The sequence below is a fragment of the Dromiciops gliroides genome, chromosome 1 (genome assembly GCF_019393635.1).
Source record: "Dromiciops gliroides isolate mDroGli1 chromosome 1, mDroGli1.pri, whole genome shotgun sequence".
NCBI classification, from domain to species: Eukaryota; Metazoa; Chordata; class Mammalia; order Microbiotheria; family Microbiotheriidae; genus Dromiciops; species Dromiciops gliroides.
The window spans coordinates 190,154,740-190,175,718 of NC_057861.1; the positions used below are offsets into that span (position 1 = coordinate 190,154,740).

The 20,979-nt window shown below is 37.8% G+C and overlaps 1 protein-coding gene across 5 annotated transcripts in view; it reads left to right on the plus strand.

Annotated features, from left to right (window-relative positions):
- CARMIL1 (capping protein regulator and myosin 1 linker 1) overlaps positions 1 to 20,979 on the plus strand; it is a 413,672-nt gene that overhangs the window by 163,078 nt on the left and 229,615 nt on the right. For all 5 annotated transcript variants that reach the window (XM_043975746.1, XM_043975748.1, XM_043975747.1 and 2 more), the window contains exon 3: positions 19,064 to 19,114. In XM_043975746.1, the coding sequence (XP_043831681.1) occupies positions 19,064 to 19,114 (51 nt within the window). The remainder of the gene's footprint in view (positions 1 to 19,063; positions 19,115 to 20,979) is intronic.

Sequence of the window (20,979 nt, forward strand, 5' to 3'; positions counted from 1 at the left end):
TTTAAAGAGAGATTTCCTTACCCAACCCAAGAGGTTGATTATTGCAGCAACAGTAATAGATAACATTTATATAGTACCTTATACCTGAAAAAGAATTTTCTTCACAATAACCCAGCAAAGTAAGTGCCATTCAATCAATCCTCATCAATCAATTCTCATCTTCATCCATTCCATCAATCAGTCAATCCATTCAATCAGTTAAACATTGTCATTGTCATCATCATCATCATCATCTTACATTGCTCTTGCCTTTGTTTCAAATTTTTTTTTTACTATTGCTAATTGTGTTTCTCTCCATCCTATTTCCTCCCTATGCATATATAACATTTTTATGGAAGAAAACTTGTAAGAAAATAAAACCTTATGAACTTATGAAAAATATCTCAGCCCCCTCCCTACCCCCCAAAAAACCCAACCCACATTAGTGAGAAGAGTGAAATTGTTTTACACATTTTTGCAAATATCTTTAATGGTTTGGCTTAATGGAAGACAGCTGGATTCTTGTCTGCTTCTACATTCATTTACAATTTGTTATTTTGGTTGAACTATATGAAGAAAATCCAGCCTCACAGAGATAATAGTTAGAAAAGGGAGGGTTATTGTTAAAAGATTTTTTTATTGATGCTTTCTCTCTTTTTTTTTTTTTGGTGTGAGGCAATTGGGGTTAAGTGACTTGCCCAGGGTCACACAGCTAGTAAGTGTTAAGTGTCTGAGGCCGGATTTGAACTCAGGCCCTCCTGAATCCAGGGCCAGTGCTCTATCCACTGTGCCATCTAGCTGCCCCAATGTTTTCTCTTTCTAACATCATCACAGTTATCCACAATATCTTTCTTGTTCCTCTTCCCAGAGAACTAGAGCCATCCCATATAACAAGTAATATTTTAAAAAGGGGAAATAAATCAGTACAACTGATTGATACAATGAAAAGTCTGAAATTCCCTCCCTTATCTTCTGCCCTCACCCACCTAGTAAGTTGCTTTGACTGTTATAAATACCCAGGTTAACTATAAAGGACATATGAAGAATGATATTATCTTCATCCAGAAAAAGAACTGATAAATAGAAGTATGTATAGAATTGTTTTATATACATATAACTATTTTTGTCTAATTGTAGCTATCTGGGTGGGTGGGTGGGGACTTTGAAGAAAAAACATTTACATGATAATTTTGTTGTATATTTGAAAGGAATAGCAAAATGTATGTAGTAGTTTTGTAGTTTCATATACAATTAAAATTTTTATTGTACTATATTATGAAAATGCTTCTTTTCCATAAATTGAAAAAAATTTAAAAGAAATTCTGAAAACATGTGCAATGTGTATGATATCCATGGACCTCCCTCATGCACAAAGGGGTGGGTTGGGTATGTCTTCTCAAGAGAGGATTATTTTAAAAGACTAATACCATCTTAGTATTATTATGAAAACAGTATTGATTAGGTGATCTCTTGGCTCACACTTTAAGAACTGCTATAGAGAGCTAAACAGGATAATTAGTTATTATCTGTCTCATCCTGACCTCTTTCACTTCACATTTAAATGCCTACTGCACGTCCTTCACACCTTGAAAGAGATTCATTCAATAGCTTCAGTTCTTGAAAATCTTCTCTTCCTTTGAAGGGCAGATCACCTTAAGTTTCCTTGATCAGGATGTCGTTTCTCTCTTCCAAAAGTCTGTTATGTTTGTGTGTTCATTTTTTTTTCCCCTCTGGACATCTCCCAAGCCTTTAGCATGTCCCTTTTTATATCATGGTTATTTGTATTCATGTAGATTGTAAGATTCTTGAGTATGGCAACTAACAACTTTCCTGTTTTCATCCCTGACACCTGGCACAGGGTCCTGACACATAGTAGGCTCTTTAAAAATGTTCAGTTAAATCAGTAAGCATTTATTAAGCACCTGCTATGTGTCAGACACTGTGCTTAGCACTGGGAACAACAGAAAGACAAAAATGTGCTTGAGCAGTGTGACACTGGGGAAATCACTTAACCTTTTGAGGCCACTTCCAGGACTTGGTTACTAAGTCCTAGAAGACTTTATGGAAAGACAGTTTCCACTCTGTATTCCCCATGATTACAAGATTATAGATCCTTGTGAATATTCTTAATCTGTCTGAGAAAGTATGAATGGGTCTTCACCTACAGATGGATCTTATATAAAATATTTAGTAGGAATTAGTGATCATGAATGATGGAATTGACTGTGTAGGTAGTAAAATTGAATTGTAAGGGAAGGGGGGCAGCTAGGTGGTGCAGTGGATAAAGCACAGGCCCTGGATTCCGGAGGACCTGAGTTCAAATCCAGCCTCAGACACTTGACACTTACTAGCTGTGTGACCCTGGGCAAGTCACTTAGCCCTCATTGCCCTGCAAAAAAAACAAACAAAAAAAATGTAGAATTGTAAGGAAAGAAAAGTCTTCCACTTTTGGTAAAAGTATTAGGGGTAAGGGCTCCATCATTGCCTTCTTGTTTTTTTGTTTTGGTTTTTTTGGTGGGGGTGGGGGTGCTCATAGGAGTTAGAGATGGATTTCTTATTCACAAGCACAAATAAATTTCCTCTGGCACACTGAATCTTGAGCATGGAGAGAAATTTTATAACTTTTTTTAAGTGAATTTTTATGTTAAATGTTGCTATGGGACTAAGAAGGCTCAACAGCAACCAGTTTGTCCCATGCATTTCAATTAAAGAGAGAAGCAGTTCATTACAGACAGAGGCTGAAAATGTGGTTTGCATGCTAACACAGTTGTGGATAACTGAACACTTAACTCTGAGATAGGTCACACACACACATATATATATATATATATATATATATATATATATATATATATATAGTTAAGGTCCTTTGGCTACAAATATCCATTTTCTTTGATATTTAGTTTAGGGCTAAGTAACATACTTTCCAAGATAAAATATACTGAACAGACAATCTCTGCCTAAAAAGTCTCTCAGAATCTTGGAGGGCTTTGCTTTAATCCAAATCTAAAAACTGTTACCAAAAAAAAAAAAATCTAAATCTGTGAAAATAACCTCCCTAAATCCTATTCCTGGCTGCTATTTATGATGGAGATAGCCTGATACCTTGGGCTTTAAGGAGACATTTTGAACTGCTCTAGTCAAAAGTTTTCGTATTTGACATCTCTCCCTGAAATAGGCAATGCCATTCTCCAAGTGAGCATTGCAAAATCTCAGAGACAATTCCAAATGCTGAAGGCCAGAGCCAAACAGGAAAACTGGGAGACTGGAGTTCATTGGGATTCCCATCACGGATGTTGCACCATTTCTTGGCCCAATATAAGGAATGACTGCAGAGTCTGGTAAAGTTCAGAATTTTGCTTTGAAGTAAAAAGTTTGAGGTTTCACTTTAGATTTGGTGTGTCCCTATTCCCAAATGGGTAGGGGTGGTTTAGACAGTATTTTCAGCTTAGAAAGCTTTCATTCTCAAAAACCCATGAAAATTTAACCTTCCAATAAATACCTGTATCAGCAGGCTGTTTGTGACCCTCCAAAATAGTTACTAGCCAATGAAAGGCATCATTGGCTAAGATTCAGTCAGGCTTAATATTGCTTCCCCAGACCCTGGGCTTGAATTCCTTTTCTGTTGTGTCTCTCACCAAATGATTCTGAGTAGTCTCCAACATTTAAAGGACACTATGTACTATTCCTTAAAAACATTTTACTTTTTAACAAAAGGAAATTCACAGTTAAGACTAAGATCCAACATTATGCCCTTTTCAGTAGAAAGGAGTTTTTTGATGAATTGTAGTTTTGTAATGTCTAATGAATCAGAAGAATTAAATCTCTTCAATCTCAGCCTTAGTCAGTCAATTCATCAAAAGATCGGAAAAATGTTATACACATAAACAGAGTATCTTAATTTAAACCAACTGAATTTAAACTTATTTTTTCTGTAGCCTGTCAACACTCTATAGAAGTGTACTTGTTTGTAGCTCCCTTCATAGGATATGTGAGAATAAAGAAGTGGCTATGCAGATCATCTTGCCCACTAACTCTTTTTTTTCCACGTATATATGTATAAAAATAATTCTCACCTCTCCCCCCCCCCCCACCATGTGATAGTAGAGAGAAAACAGAAAAGAGGGAATTTTGTTTGCAGGAGGCATTGTGCACTTAAAGTAGCCAGGGAAAGAAGAGGAAGGCTAGCTTGCTAATTGTTCATTGCTATTGCATTGCAGGTATATGGAGAGTATACATGTGTCAAGATTTGTTGTTGAGTCTTATTAACTAGACTTACATAGCAGACCTCTTACTTAATTACTGATGTGCTTATTGTATAATATTGTCAGAAAGCTACCTTATCGTTTTCCTTTCTTTTTTAAGCAGTTCATTCTGTACTTGTGATACAGGTAAGGCAGCTAAGTGGTATAGTGGATAAAAGACTGGACTTGAAATATGAAATATCTGAATTTAGCTAACAGGACTCTGGGGCAGCCATGAGGAGCACAAGCCCAGAGTCAAGAAGACCTGATTTCAAATCTGGCCTCAGATACTTGCTAGCTTTGTGACCCTGGGGAAGTCGCTTAACCCTGTTTGCCTCAGTTTCCTCATCTGTAAAATGAGCTGGAGAAGGAAATGGCAAACCACCCCAGTATTTTTGTCAAGAAAACCCCAAATGGGATCACAAAGAGTAGGATTGAAATGATTTGAACAGCAACAATAGTAAGATTCTTTTTTTTGGGGGGGGGGCAGGGCAGTGAGGGTTAAGTGACTTTTCCAGGGTTACACAGTGTCTGAGGGTGGATTTGAACTCAGGTCTTCCTGACTCCAGGGGTGGTGCTTTATCCACTGCACCACCTAGCTGCCCCCAAAAGTAAGATTCTTTAGTTCAAATCTGGCTTCAGACATTCACTAGCAGTGGGATTCTTGGCAAGTAATTTAGTCCATGTCTCAGGTTTCCTCATCTGTAAAATGGGTGTTATAAATTAATAAAATACATAAGATTAACCATAAAAACAACTATTGAATTGAGTCATAAAAGTGCATTAAAAACTAAAAAAAAAAAACCCAGTTCATGGGCCCCATGTTAATAGTCCTTGGCCTAGATTACATTTCTGCCCAATTTTAAAAGACAAACCAAAAAGTAAAGCCAAGGGACAGCTTATACTGTATATACTGTATAGATAAATATGAAGAGAAATCACATGAATGATGAGGAACAGGGTGGGGTTGTGCTCTGTTAAGATGAAAGGATTAGGGCAGCTAGGTGGCGAAGTGGATAGAGCACCGGCCCTGGAGTCAGGAGTACCTGGGTTCAAATCCGGCCTCAGACACTTAACACTTACTAGCTGTGTGACCCTGGGCAAGTCACTTAACCCAAATTGCCTCACTTAAAAAAAAAAAAAAGATGAAAGGATTACTAGGGCAGCTAGGTGGTGCAGTGGATAAAGCACCAGCCCTGGATTCAGGAGTTCCTGAGTTCAAATCCGGCCTCAGACACTTGGCACTTACTAGCTGTGTGACACTGGGCAAGTCACTTAACCCCCATTGCCCCACAAAAAAAAAAAAAAAAGATGAAAGGATTACTTACATTGATGAGTTCAAAGTTTCATCTAATATCAAAATATCATTATAGTCATATGCAAATAAAAAGCTATTATTTCCTTTTGAGTAGTTTAATTTGTTAACAATAACAACAGTGACTTAATTATTTTTTAGTGTCTTAAGGGGTATCGTTTGTTTTTTTATAACACTATAAGGTATAAGGTAAGTAGTCCAAGTATTATTCCCATTTTTCAAGTGAAGAAACAGACATTGAGGCTGTGACTTTCAACAACTAGTAAATGCAAAATAATATCAAAGATAGGCAACTTTATAGTTTTATAATTTACCATTTGATAAAAGGAATGCTCTTTAACAAACTGGTACAAAATTATTTATTTTATTTGACTTAAGTTTCCATTTAAATAATTGTCATAATGTTACTTATTAACTTCGCTCTGTTTTATTCACTCTCTAATCTAACTCCCTCTATGACTTTAAACGAGTGATTTCGTTTTGTTTTGTTTTGTTTTTTTTTGGCGAGGCAATTGGGGTTTAAGTGACCTGCCTAGGGTCACACAGCTAGCGAGTGTTAAGTGTCCAGACCTGAACTCAGTTCCTCCTGAATCCAGGGCCAGCACTTCATCCACTGCGCCACCTAGCTGCCCCTTTAGGCGAGTGATTTAACCTCTAGACAATAGTTTCTTCATTTGTAAAATCACTGAGTTCACAAGATTGGCTACCTGGAAGAGTGAACAACCATTTTGGGTAAGTCACTTTTTCAAAAAGCTACATTTATATGAAAGAGCTTCATGGTATAGAGAGATTGTGATGTAGTGTATAGAGTGTTGGACATCGTACTGGAAACACCTAAGTGTGAATCATTCCTCACATAATTACTGTTTGTGAGATGCTGGACAAGTCATATCAACTGTCTGAGCCTTAGTATTTTCAACTATAAAATGGGGATAATAACAACACCTATTTCATAGAGTTAGTTATAAGGATCAAATGAAATTATATGTAAAGTGTTTTACAAACCTTAAGTGTTACATGCATGTGAACTATTATTATAAAATCTCTTTATATTTTCTCCAATTAAAATAATGATAGCTTATACTTATGTAGTATTTTTAGGTCACAGTTATGATCTATATGTGCTAGGCCTAGATGGAATGTTATAGGGCCATCTAACCCAACTCCATCATTTTATAGATGAAAAACTAGGGCCCAAAGTGGTTAGTTAAGCAACTTGAATGAACATAGGAAATAAGTACCAAAAAGTCTTAGGACAAAAAAAAAAGTCTTAGGACACAGACTTGGGACCTCTGATTCCACATCCAAAAATCTTTCTACCAAACTAACTCAGCACTACCTACCAATGTACAATGTATGCATGCATGTGTTATCTATCATTGCCTATACTCAATGACCCAGTAATACCCAGCAATATGACTCTTAGGATTGTTTCCCAAGATAATTTGGAAGAAAGGAAAAGAACCTGCATGCTCTGAAATATTTATAGTTGCTCTCTTTGTGGTAGTGAAGAACTGGAGATCACAGGGAAGCCCATCAGTTGAGGAACGACTTAACAAATTGTGGTACATTTTCATGATGGAATATTACTCTGCTATAAGAACTGATGAGCTCATTGTTTTTAGAAAAGCATGGAGAGACCTTCACAGAATAATTAAGAGCAGAGTGAGCATAACCAAAAAGAACATTCTATACAGTAACATCAGTATTAAGAATAACTTTGAGACCTACTAGCTATGTGACCCTGGGAAAGTCACTTAACCCTAATTGCCTCACAAAAAGAAAAAAAGAACAACTTTGAGCAACCAAGTCATGCTGGCTATTACAAATACCCAAATTTACTGCAATAATTCTAAGATTCTATGATGAAAGAAACTGTATACGGAAAAAACCTATATACATACATACATACATACATATAAACATGCACATGTATTGTGAAGATTTCTAAGTCTGACAAAGAAAAGAAAAACAAAGTCTTCAAGCCATAGAAAATAGGTTTATTGAGAGAGGGCCTATCTCACAATAAAGCCGGTCTCTGGCAGGGTAAGCCTGCAAAGATCCTGAACCTAGGAATCCGGTGGTTTTTATACCTCTACAAGGCTTCAGTGCTTTTATACCCAACTATTTTTAGATAAAATCTCCTCCCATTGCATCCATATACAACAGTCCAAATGTACATTATACAAGAAGACATAGGACCCAGGGTCTTATATAAAATGGAACTCTTATTCCAAAACTAGTTTGGGAACATGTGTCCCATTGACCTCCACTTGACCTCTTCAATTTCTTAATGCTGATTGGTCCGTTTTGGTGATGATTAGTTCATTTTGATATAAAGAGAGTGTCCTGAGTCACTTATTCTTTTGGTCATGTCTCATTCGCTCCTCTGAATCTGATGTATGTGATTGGTTCCTTCAGCTTAGAAGATACTATTTTTAGTATCTTGACCTTTAAGCTAATTGGTTGGACATCTAACTACAACTGAGCAGTTGAAATAAAATGGACATCAGTTTAAGAAATAAGTGGAGGGGGCAGCTAGGTGGTGCAATTTATAGTGTACCTGCCCTGGAGTCAGGAGTACCTGAGTTCAAATCTGGTCTCAGACATTTAACACTTAATTAGCTGTGTGACCCTGGCCAAGTCACTTAACCCCAATTGCCTCACTAAAAAAAAAAGAAATAAGTGGAAACGGGCATCAGTAATTAAGTGATGATGGATGGAAAAACAAGTTTACACTAAAGTTGGTAAATAAGAATATAATTCTAATGAATATAAACCCTTAAAGAAAATTCAGAGCACATAAAAACAAGTTACATAATATCAGTATCTTAAGAAACTAGAAAATACTTAAATATGTTGAATCACCATTTGTAGTCTATTATACTGATTACTATCACAGTTAAATTACTTATATCTAAGGACTATGGAGAATCTCACTCATTACATATATATTTTTATGTGTATATATAAATATATATACACACACAAATATATATGTACTGTACACACAGATTAATGTCTAATGGTAGCCATCTTGAAATTTGGGGGGCAGGGAAAGGGGAGAAAAAGAAAGTTGTATGATAACTGGGTGGTATATTTGCACAGAATAGCAAATTGTACATAGTGGATTGGTAATCTCAGGGTAATACTCTGTTTTTCTATCCCACTTTGTTGTGGAAATGCTTGTTTTATTTAAGATCAGAACAAAATAAATTGTCATCAATCTATCATGCATCCATCCATCTAAAGTCATAGATATATAAAATAGATAAATTTTATTTTGATGTAGATTTACCTAAAACACTGACAAAGTACTATTTGGTAAAATGGTTAGACAAAATGATTTAAAAGAGACTGAAGTACATGAAACTTGATGTTTTCATAAATCTTTAACAAATTGGTACCCCGTTATCTATTTTAAATGACTTGTGCTTAGTTTCCATTTAATATTTTCTTCATTTACTTAATTGTCATAGTGTGTTGTTGACTTTCTTCTGCTTTTTCCCCTCCCAATTACTTCATGCAAGATTTCCCACATTTATTTGAATTCTTCATGTTTGTCATTCCAGAAGGCAAAATAATATTCCATAATATATACTGTAGTTGCAGAACCCATAATTTTGCTTCCAACTTTTTGCTATTATAAATAGTGTTGTTAGGAATATTTTTTGTATGGTTATGTCTTTTCTTACTCTGAATAGCCTCCTCAGGCTATAAACCTAGTAGTGAGTAGGATTGCTGGGCCAAAGCTACATACAAATTTCTAACTTTTATAGGGTAATTTTAACTTACTCTCCAAACCAATTTGACCAGTTCACAGCTTTCTTAGCAGTAAATTACTATAGCATCCCATTCTGCCTCCTATATATGTCAGATGGATTTGCATACCAACCTCACTGGTGCTGCCTTGCACACTTGTATTTTGAAAATCGCCTCAACAACAGCAAAAAAGATCATGTCCTTTCCCCCTTCCACACCCCATTCAGTAAACTCCAGTAAACTCCTTATTAACTCCAACACCACATATAAATCATTTGTTTAGCTTCATAACCTGTCACTTTCCTAGCTTCCCAGTCTTCTTATTCCTTGATCTGCTGACCTTGGCCTCCCTTTTAGTTTTATTATTATTCTTATTTTACATGGAAGGAAACTGAGGTTGAATAGTTAAGTGATTTGCCCACTTTCACATACACACTAAGTATCTGAATGGGGAGGTTCTATGGAGCACTTAGATCTTGTTCAGGCATAGAAAATGCCAATGTCATTTACTTAACCCTGGACTATCTCCAGTCCTTGTGACTTTTGTCTGGCTACTGGACTTGGATGACTCAGGAAGAGAGAGTGAAGTTGAGGATTTTGTGCAACTACATCTCACTTTAATCTAACTTATGTGGGAGTTACCAAGTGATGTCATTTTGGTCCTCTTGGAAAACAAAGGGTGAACAGCAACAACAATTTAAAGAAGCTAACACAATTAAAGGGCTAGAAGATAATTATAAGATCTAGAAAGACATAATAGGCACATCTATGGCTTAAAAAGGTTCAAAGGAACTCCCATAGTCTTCTTCTGTTAGCACATTAATATAATTAATTTTTCACATTATCAGATTGTCATCTTGGAAGGGAGGACCTGGCCATGAAGGACCCAATGATTTAGATTAATAAGGGACCTTAAAAGACATTTAAGCCATTACCCTTGTTTTAGAGATGGGAAAACTGGGACCTAGAGAGATGAAGTGAATTGTAGTAGTAGTGCTGAAGGCTTGGTTTTTAAAAAATTCTAAATCCAATCATCTTTTATTATATTATCCTGTTTCAGGAGATGAGGTATAAGAGGTATGAGGGTGGGAAAGAATAGGACATAAAAAAGATTGCAGCAATCTGGGTGATTTGGAGATCCATTTCTAAATAGAGGCAAAGACCAAAGAGAAAAGGCCCAAGTGCTTTGGTTAGCAAGGAAGTAAAGGCAGGAGGAGAGAGCTTAAAAGCAGGAGTGATTTACACTACTTGTTACTGAATGGTAGTGTGAAATCCATATGCAGGTCCTGAGACCTGAGACTGGGTCCTGAGACAGAGCTATCATAATTTGTTGACTCTGATTAAAATTCCTTGATTCTACTGTTACATTTTCACATATATAAAGATGGTATGAACATCTGGCTTTTAGAAAGATGAGTTTGGTCTATGTTTGCAACATGGCCAATATGGAAATATGTTTTGCATGACTGCATATGTATAATTTAGATCAAACAGTTTGCCTTCACAAGGAGGTGGAAGGGGAAGGGAGGAGGGAATTGTGATGGGTTTGATGATGAAGGAAAACCTTGAATAGAAAAATCTGGAATATTTAATAATGAGAGAATAGAGGTGAGAGAAACTAGGCAGTGATTTGGGGTACATATAACTTTGTTCCTTTTCTCTCCTAGGAGTGACAGGTGATGTGAGGTAAAACAATCCTCTTCTCAGTAATTCTCAGGAACTCAGCAGTGATGTGACAAAGGCTCTTTTATTTCCTTCTCATGAGAAGGGGGCTTGCAGGCCCTGTTTTAAACTCTAGTCCCTAACGTGAATGGACCCTTCCCTTTTTCATCATTGGTCTGATTACTCAAGGGTTTACAATATATGCGCAAAAACTAGCTAATCCGAATGCATTATTCCCATCCCTCTTCCTTGTATGGCCGTAACTCAGGAGCGGACCTTATTGAGACCAGGGCTCCTTGAACCATGTGATTTTGTTAGCCAGAGAGGGAGGAGGGGATCTGAGACCTTTGTCCTACAAACAGGTTAGAAGGAGTATGATTGACTGTTATATCCTCATTGAGAGGAGACAACTACCCATTTTCTCATAGGTGTTTGGGACAAAATTGCCTCAGTTTACCAAATAATTCGAGGAGACCACAAAGTCAAGTAGAGGCAGATTTATTACATTCTCATGAGAACGGGCAACCCCATGACCCCGTGCTAGGGATGAGGAGTGCAATAATGGGTTCATGAGTTGGGTTTTTATGGAAATTTTGAGGAGGTGGTTCCCCTCGTGCATAGGGTGAGCTCACAATCTAACATCCAATCCTTTCTCACCCAGGATGTGTGTTCAGCTTGTGATCAAGGTATGTTTACATGTTCCAAGAGTGAGGGGGAAGGAGAGGGGGAAAAGGTGAAACCACAAGAGGGGTGAGGCCACTCCAAACCACTCCACCCGGGTAAGGAGGGGCAAGGGGGAAGAGGGGAGAGACAGTACCAGGAGCTGGTACTAGGAGCTGAAGCTTAGGAATGTAAAAGGGGGAGGTAGTATCTGGGTGGGGTCTGCACTAGTGCTAGCAGGAGACATCTTCTCCGCCTCGTCATTAGGTGTGTTGTAGCAACAGCATAACTAACACCTAACAAGGACTGGGGGTTTGGAATGTAGGCATGGGGGGGGTGTACCAGGGTACATCAGGTTCAGTAAGGCAAATTACATGGTTTCTGTTATTAGCAATGGAATAAAATAATAATAAAATAAAAATAAAATAACACAATAATCTGACTATCAGAATCTGAACTGATTCCTATCCCACACACAGGTAAGGAGCAGAAAAGACCTTGGATTGAACTGATCCAAAAGAAACATTAGCTTGGACTTGGTCTCCCTATTTCTAATTTGAAAAATTTAGGTTTGTAGTTCCTCCAGACTGGTCAGGTTACCCTCACTCAGACATTAGCAAGTTCAATAACCTGAGTAGGAGGCAAAATTACAAAATAGAACAAAATTCTCTTTTAGCATTGTCTTATCTTATTTTATTATTATTATTTTTTAAAATTTTTTATTTTTTTTGCGGGGCAGTGAGGGTTAAGCGATTTGGCCAGGGTCACACAGCTAGTACGTGTCAAGTGTCTGAGGCCAAATTTGAACTCAGGTCCTCCTGAATCCAGGGCCAGTGCTTTATCCACCGTGCCACCTAGAACCCCTTACCTTTCTTTTTAAATCTTTTTTGTCCCTCTGCTTTCTCTTATGTGACTCCAAGGTGCCAAGAATACCCATATGCCTCCTTTTGGTTGCCTCAGATTTCATACTCCCATCTACTTTTGCTTATCCTCAAAGTAGCCACAAACCCAACCCAAAATAGTATACATGATCTGACAGGAGACACATTCCTTTTGCAAGTACTTACTAAATGTCTAATTTCTTTGCTCTGTGATGATTAAAAATGTGTGAGAGAGTTCTGGCAAATTTAATAATTGTATTTAATAAAGCCAGCAGGTTATTAATAAAAGGATGGTCATTGTCTCTCTAAGACCAAAGACCAAAATGGCTACCCTTCTAACTAGGTGGTCCATCAAATAGCAATGATGTGATTGGATTTGGGCTATATTAAAATAAAGGACTGTGGTCATTTGGTTTCAGAAGGTATGTCTACATAAGGTCATCAATTCAAAGAATGTAGACTCCACCCAAGCTGAGTGGAGCACAATAGCTTCCACCAGGGTGTGGTCTGGTGCAAGAAAGTCCAAATCTTATCAGTAAAGTCCTTCAGAAAAAATCTGAAGGATTTAGAGAGAAATCAGGGTAGAGCTCCCCTAGATATCAGCTATTAATAATTATTTTCTACAGCTCAGTGTTTGTGTAGAAAAATCTAAATGATGAGGGCCACATCCATACTTTTAAATTATAGACTTTTTCCCAATAAAAACCTTAATTTTCACAATGTCTATTTCCAGCATTTGGTCAGTTTCTGACCATCCACCTGTTTATTACATTAAAAAAAAAAGATCTTGTAAATGTAAGAGAATTTCAATCTAATGAATGTTGGAGGAGGATTGATGATCTTTTCATAGGCTTTGTAGATACACCTCATCTCCATCCTAGGACTAAAATGATTTTTTTTTTCAATATAAATAATTTAGAATAAATTAGTTGTTAGGAACTCAGAACATATTTCCCCAACAATGTCAGATACCATTTCTGTATTTAGAGCCCTGACACAGTGGGTAAAGAGTTTACCTTAGACATAGGAAGACCTGAGTTCAGGTTATACATATGTCTAATACTGACTATGAGGCTCTGGGAAAGGTAATTTATTCCTTGGTATTTAACCCTTTTTGCCTCAGTTTCAATCATCAGTCTCTATGCAGAAGACCCCCACATCCAAATATCCAGCCCTATTCTCCCCTTAGGGGCATCTAGGTGGCACAATGGATAGAGTGCTGGGCTTGGATCAGGAAGACACGTCTCTGAGTTCAAATCTGGCCTCAGATTAAATGTGTAAATGTCTGAACATTTCCTAGCTATGTAACCCTGGGCAAGTCACTTAATCCTCAGTTTCCTCATCTATAAAATGAGCTAGAGAAGGAAATGTCAAATCACTCTAGTATCTTTGCCTAGAAAATTCCAAATGGGGTCACTAAAAGATGGATGTGACTGAAAACTACTGAACAAGAACTCTGGGCAGCACTGGATAGTTGCAATGACAGAGGGAGTTTCCTCTTCTGGGAGTTCTTTGTATTGTATTATTATCATTAATATAGGCCTTTAAGATTTGAAAAACACTTTATGTACATTGTCTTATTTGATCCTCATAACAACCCTGTGAAGTAGATATTATTATTATCCTTTTTTATAGATGAGGAAACTGAAGCTGAGTGAGGTCAAGTGAATCAGCAACTATCAATTAAATCATAAATCCATTCTGTATCTACATTGTTTCTATGGGAAAACCTAAGCAACTTGGGACTCTAGTCAATATTAGTTGGCTTTTCCCAATTTCCCCCCTCATTTTCTACGGGACCCATAACAACTGAAGTAGAACTGGGTGGGGAGGTGAGGATGAGTTGGGAAAGGATCCAGATTTCAGTTGGCAACAGTGGTCCAGATCTTCAAGGGGTGGTAGAAATAAATCTAGGGCTTTGAATGGTAGTAATACAGTAGTGGTGTCACTCACAGTCTCTGTGGTGTTGGCCCTACTCGCTTGTAGTTATACTAGACTTGGACAAGCATGGTGATATCAGGAAAGGGAAAAGAGAAAAAGGAAACTATTGTTTCAGTCAACTGTGTATTTTGTGGAGATCAGTGCTGGAAGGGAAGGCAAAGAAGTTACTATTGCAGTTCTAATGGGATGGTGAATTCCAAGATGACAGTGAATGGATGTTTTCTGAGTTTGAGAATTTATAAAATGGTGGTTCCTTGTACATGGAATCAGCACAGATAGGTGGCATGAGGTGGCACACTAGCCACCCTTTTTACTTTTACATAATTAAAAAAACAAAACTCCAAAAATGTTTGGTTCAGTTACTCCAAGTGATGTAGGAGGCAAAAAGGGGTTAATAGAAAAACCCAAGACCCAAGCTCTAATTCAGATAATAGCTCCAAAAGGGAGTTAGACCCCAGTTAATGGATAACTTATGCTAGATTCTTGTACCCACAGTGATCAGTATCCATAACGGACCAAATTGGGTCAGGTCACAATAACAATAAAGGAAATGACAAGGCTATAGAAATTCTAAAGAAAAATTATTATATTTTGAAGCTAGCCATGGGAATCAGAAATAGACATGCACAGAAAAGGACAAATTTATCCCCAGATTCACCTTCCCCCAAAACACACCTCCACTGAAAAAGGTACCTGCCTCGGGGGTTGGCTTAGGACCCTAGGAACTCCAATTTAGGATAAGTCCTCCCTTGTACCTCCTAGTCTCCCCTAGGTGGAGAATATTATAATGAATAGGACAGGCGCTCCCTTGTACTTCCCCAAAGTGGAGATTATTATAATGAAACTGATAATCAATTTATCCATACTATAAATATAACTGTCTTTCCTTTCCTTATTGGAGAGATACCTTTCCACTATTCTGGTTCTCTCCCTGTGGTCACCCACAGTATTGCAATAAAACTTGGGAAACTGAGTCACTGCGTCTTGTAATTCTTTTGGGACAATCAGTTTGACCCTAAATTCCATCCCACATCACAGGCACTTAATAAGTACAGTACATTACAACAGATTTTTGTTAAATATCTATAGTGTTTAAGGCAGTGTGCTTTGGGGGCGGGGGGGGGGGGTAGCCATGGGGTAGGGAATGTAAGAGGGAAAGGGGAGAGTGAGAGAGATATCAGTGCATGTCCTCAAAGAGCATCAGTTGAGGAGAGCTATGGTTTGGCACAGAACATTTTGAATATATGATAGCAGGAATTTGCAAATCTACAAACAGGAGGGTCTTTTCTACATTTTAAATAATATCTGTGGGTCAAGCATTTTGCAGGGTATAATCTTTGCTGAGTTTCTAGTGGACAAAATGTTTCTAAGTCTTATAAAATGATATACAAACTCATGTGTTTTCTATTTGAAAACTGTTTTGGAAGGAACTGTGCCTTTTCTCTTTGCCCTTTGATCTCTTTCTTAAGCAACTCAACAACTATTTAATAAACATCACTTGAAGTACTATATTCCGTGCTATGGGTGTGAGCATGGGAGGCAGTACAGTCCTTTCCTTCAAGAACATTAGTTTTCTGTGAAAAATACATAATCATGATACCTAGATTAATGTAATAAGGGCATAGAAAATATCTAGACAAACTGCTATGCGAAAATTTGAAGAGGGGGTTGATTCGTTTCACCTGGAAGACTCAGGAACACCTTTCTAAAGAAGTGATCTAAGTTTGAAGGAAGAATGAAATCTTGACAATCAGAGGAATGGTGGGTGTGCATTTCAGGCAGAGTCTGGTGTTTAACTTTCGTGAATGTATGGAGTCAGGAGGATAGAGAGTGAAATTGAGAAACTGTGTCCTCCCATGGCATGTTGAGATGGGAATCGCCAACTGTGTTCCTTGTTATGATTTGGAGGACCATTATGTCTTATCATCAGTGCTCTGTGGCCCCTGGCAAGGTCACCTCACCTTTTGATTTGACCTGACTCATGGGGCATTGCCATCTGCCCCTCTACTGTACCCATAAGAACTTTCCAGCTTTTCCATCCTTCCTGGAGCTGAAATTTCTCTTATGTGTTGTCTCTCTCCTCCAGTTAGAGTTTCTTGAGAATAGGGACTGTCAAGCTTTCTCTGTATCCCCAGAGCCTGACCCAGTATTTGGCAGAGAGTTAATGCTTGATAAATGCTCATTCATTCATTAATTCATTTACTGTCAAGTTACTGGAGATTTTTTTTTCAATAAACATTTTTATTTAAAGTTTTGAGTATGAAATTCTAGCTATCCCCTCCCCAAGGTGGTAAGTCATCAGATATAGGTCATACATGTAATTATGTAAAACATTTTCATATTAGTCATTTTATATAAGAAGACTTGAATAAAAGAAAAAAGATGAAAGAAAGTAAAAAATAACATGTTTCAGTCTGTGTTCAATCCATATCAGTTCTTGCTCTGAAAGGTGGATAGTATGTTCATCATTAGTTCTTTAGGATTGTTTTGGGATCATTATATTGCTGAGTATAGCTAAATATTGTCTTTACTGTGCACAATATTCTCCTGCTTCTATTCACTTTACTATACATCAGTTCATGTAAGTCTTTCCAGGTTTTTCTGAAATAATTCTGCTTGTCATTTCATATAGCATAATAATATTCCATTACAATCATACCACAGCTTGTTTAGCCATTTCCCAGTTGATGGGCTTCTCTCTTGAGTCTCAGTCTAGTGTTCTTTTCAGGCTATTGCTTATCAATCAATCCGTCAACATTTTTTAAAGTACCTACTATGTGCCAGACACTGTGCTAAACACTGGGAAGACAAAAACAGTTACTTTTTTTGAGGATCTCACAAATCTATTTTCTCTCTTGGCTTAAAATGGGTTAAAGCATATGTGGCTTCTTATTTCCCCTCTATCTCAAGGGTGAAAAGTAGCTCAGGGGTCATCTCATTTAATCAGTATATATTTAATATATATTTAGTCCCAGTGGGTGCTTTGCCTTGAAGAATTACACAGAGAGAGGACCTCATCATTTCCTAATTTGGCTTATTTTACATTTGGATATCTTTCATCACTAGATAATTTTTTGAAAGTTGAGTTGAATCACATGGTTTTTTAAACTTAATTTTTATTCTGAAATTAACAAACACCAAATAAAAGGGGCATAATATTACCTCTCTGTCAGGAGGACAGTAGCATGCTTCATCATCACTCCTATGGATCATTCCACTTATGAGAGTTCTCAAGCTTTTGAAAGTTGTTCATTTTAATGTTATTATTGTATATACCATTCTGGTTCTGTTTCATTTACTCTGCCTCAGTTCCCATGGTGCAATGAAATTCCATTACATTTGTATATGTGTATTTGTATTGTACATATGTCTTTTTAAAAGACATTTATTCAGCACTGAGTGCTAGATGCTGGCAATACAATAACAAAACAAAACTCTGCTCTCAAGGAATGTATATTCTAATTGAAATAAGGTGGTCCAGGAAAGTAGCATGCTCACAATTAGTTAAATACCATGTAATTTGAGGAAAGAGGGATGAACTGGGGGGAATTGTGAAAGGTTTCAGACTAAATTTTACCTTCATAATTTATTTCTGGTTTTGCCCTCTGGAGACTAGCAGAACCTGTCTAATCCCATTTTCCCTTCAAATAATGGAAGATAGCTATCAATAGCTCCAAATTTTCCCATTTACAAGCTAAAGATTCCTTGGTTCTTTAACAGACCCTTGTATGGCATGGTCTTTTGACTCCTCACTGTACTAGTCATTTTCTTATATGTACCTAGAGAGAGGCACAATAGATAGAATACTGGATGTAGAGTCAGGAAGACTTGAGTTAAAATCCGACCTCAAACACAAGTTCTATGACCCTGGGTAAGTCACTTAACCTCTATTTGCCTCAGTCTCCCACCCAGGGTTGCTGTGAGTTTTAAATGAGATATTTGTATAGTTCTTAGTACTGTGCCCGGCATATAGTAAGCAATTAATATTGTTCATTGCCCCTCTCTCCCTATTATGATGTCTTTCTGTATGTACTCTGGGCTGTATAGTCCAGCTGAATGTGTTACAGGCAATGCCCCTGCCCTTTTATCATCAGCTCTGTGTACTGTAGCTACCCTGCTTAAGGAACTAAGACTAAATCTGGGGATTTGGGCAACCAGAAAAAGAAATATTAAAGGTTAGTGTGAGGAATGAGTTTTCATCTAAAAGCCAACTTGGTCATAAGGTTGTTAAGAGTGACTTTTATTGTTAGTCAATGCCTGACCTGCTTAATTTAAGGATTATCAATTTAACTTGTGAAGAATAAATATTATAGGGGCAGCTAGGTGGCGCAGTGGATAGAGCACCAGCCCTGGAGTCAGGAGTACCTGAGTTCAAATCCGGCTTCAGACACTTAACACTTACTAGCTGTGTGACTCTGGGCAGGTCACTTAACCCCAATTGCCTCACAAAAAAAAAATATAAATATTATAGGTTACGCAGAGGACAACAGATAAGTACAACAGTGGGTGTACATTCAAATATCATTGAACCATATATTCCTTTGTATCATTAGAGTTTCGGTGATTGTCACTAAAGTATTCTCTGCTGTTCCTTACACTGGTCTTCTTCTAATTTATAGGTGCTTACATCATGTCGGGCCTTTCTTGTGACAGCTCGAATTCCCACCAAGGTAAGTAGTATTTGTTCCGTATCATTTACCTCTCAGGTGTTGGTCATTTGGTCTTGATTTAAGGCTAGAAATGCCTTTGACTGCTGTCCTTTTCTTCAGAAAGAATACTAAACAGAATTGGAATAGATGTCTTTTCAAATTATTTTACCCTCTTTGCTCACTTTCTTTTTTCCCCCAGACGAGCCCCTAGTGAAAATAGGGAGGCGTTTTTGAATCAAAGTTTCAGCATTTGGCTGCTGGTGTCCATTTTATTCCTCTGCTATTCACTTTCTTATCTTGAGCATTTTTCACTTTGTACTTTCTCAACTAGTAACATGACTCTGATTTCTCATGTCTAATTCTTGCTTGGAAGGGGAACATGTGGGATTATAAATGATATGTTAATGATTTGTTTTCTTAAAAATGTTCCATACCTCCTATAAAGATTGTCACGTGGATATAGGGTAGGGGGTTTGGGATAGGGATAGGGGTTGGGGTAAGGGTTCTTAGGAATTCCTCTTTAAGGGGCAGCTAGGTGGCGCAGTGGATTGAGCACTGGCCCTGGATTCAGGAGGACCTGAGTTCAAATCCTGCCTCAGACACTTGACACTAGCTGTGTGACCCTGGGCAAGTCACTTAACCACAGTTGTCTCACCAAAAAAAAAAAAAAAGGAATTCCTCTTTAAAGAATTACACCCTCTTGCACACAAATCCAATAGAATAAGATAATAGTTTATTTACGGGCTGGGGAAGGGAAACCAAGAGAGAAATCCTTGGACTTCTCATGGGGAGAAGGCATGGCACAGAGCGTGCCTCTGAGATACTAATCACGAGCAGGAGATAGGCAGATACTTTTATAGAGGACTGATGGAGGTGATCATCTGACTGTGGAAAGTTCTATAAAAAAATTAATTATTAATAACTATATCTAACCTGGACAAATTATATCTAATTGGATTTATGAAAAATTTTGATTATATGACAAATTATAAGTTTAGAAAAATTATAAGTGGGCCGTAAGTCCCATCTGGGGTGCCATTAAAATGTAAAAATATTTTGAATGACTAGCCTAATTTGGGGAGCTAATCTGACTGGGGTACTTAATCTGGGGACCTTTGACTGTTTGGCTATCTGTCTGCTGTTAATTTAATATGGGCCGTTTATAAAGTTCCACCACACTGCTCCACTCCCAAATTGATAAGCAAAATATTAAGAAGCCTCTTAACTAAATAAAGCAGAGTTTATTTATGAGATACTATTTAAAATTAAGAATACAAGGAAATAAAATGTACAACCTGACTGCTTTCCTGCATTCTCTTTCCACTGTGTCTCTTTCCCACCTGCTGCACTTCGAATTTCTTGAATACAATAAGGGCCTTAGCCACCTCTTGCCTCAGGGTATTCAGGTCCTTTATTCTAACTCTGAGCCCCTTTCACTTTGTAAATCCCCCTGCTTCTAACTTTCCTCTCCTTACTGCCACTCTCTCACCAACCTTCTGTCTGTCTGCTCCATCAGTTTGCCCTTCTGCCTCTCTTTTCCTCCTAGTCCTTCTCGTTTTCTTCTGCGTCCTTGTAGCCCTGTCTCTAGTCTGCTGAGCTCCAACCTTTCCAATCTCATCAGCCGCTGCTTGACCTCTTCTCCGCCTCATCTCATCCTCTGAACCTTTCTAATCTTGTCAGCCACCTCCAGTCCTCTTCTCAGCCCCCTGTCTCCTTGTCCTAACCGAACCCCTGCTGTCTAACTCCCAGGTCTATATATATCTTTTCTTCTCTCCACTCAAATCTCGGGGCTTCTTGCGCCCATACACCAAGCTCATCCACTAGCCAGGGCTGTGGCTGGTGCGGGGGGGGGGGCACTCCAGCTTCATGTGCCTCAGCACACAGGC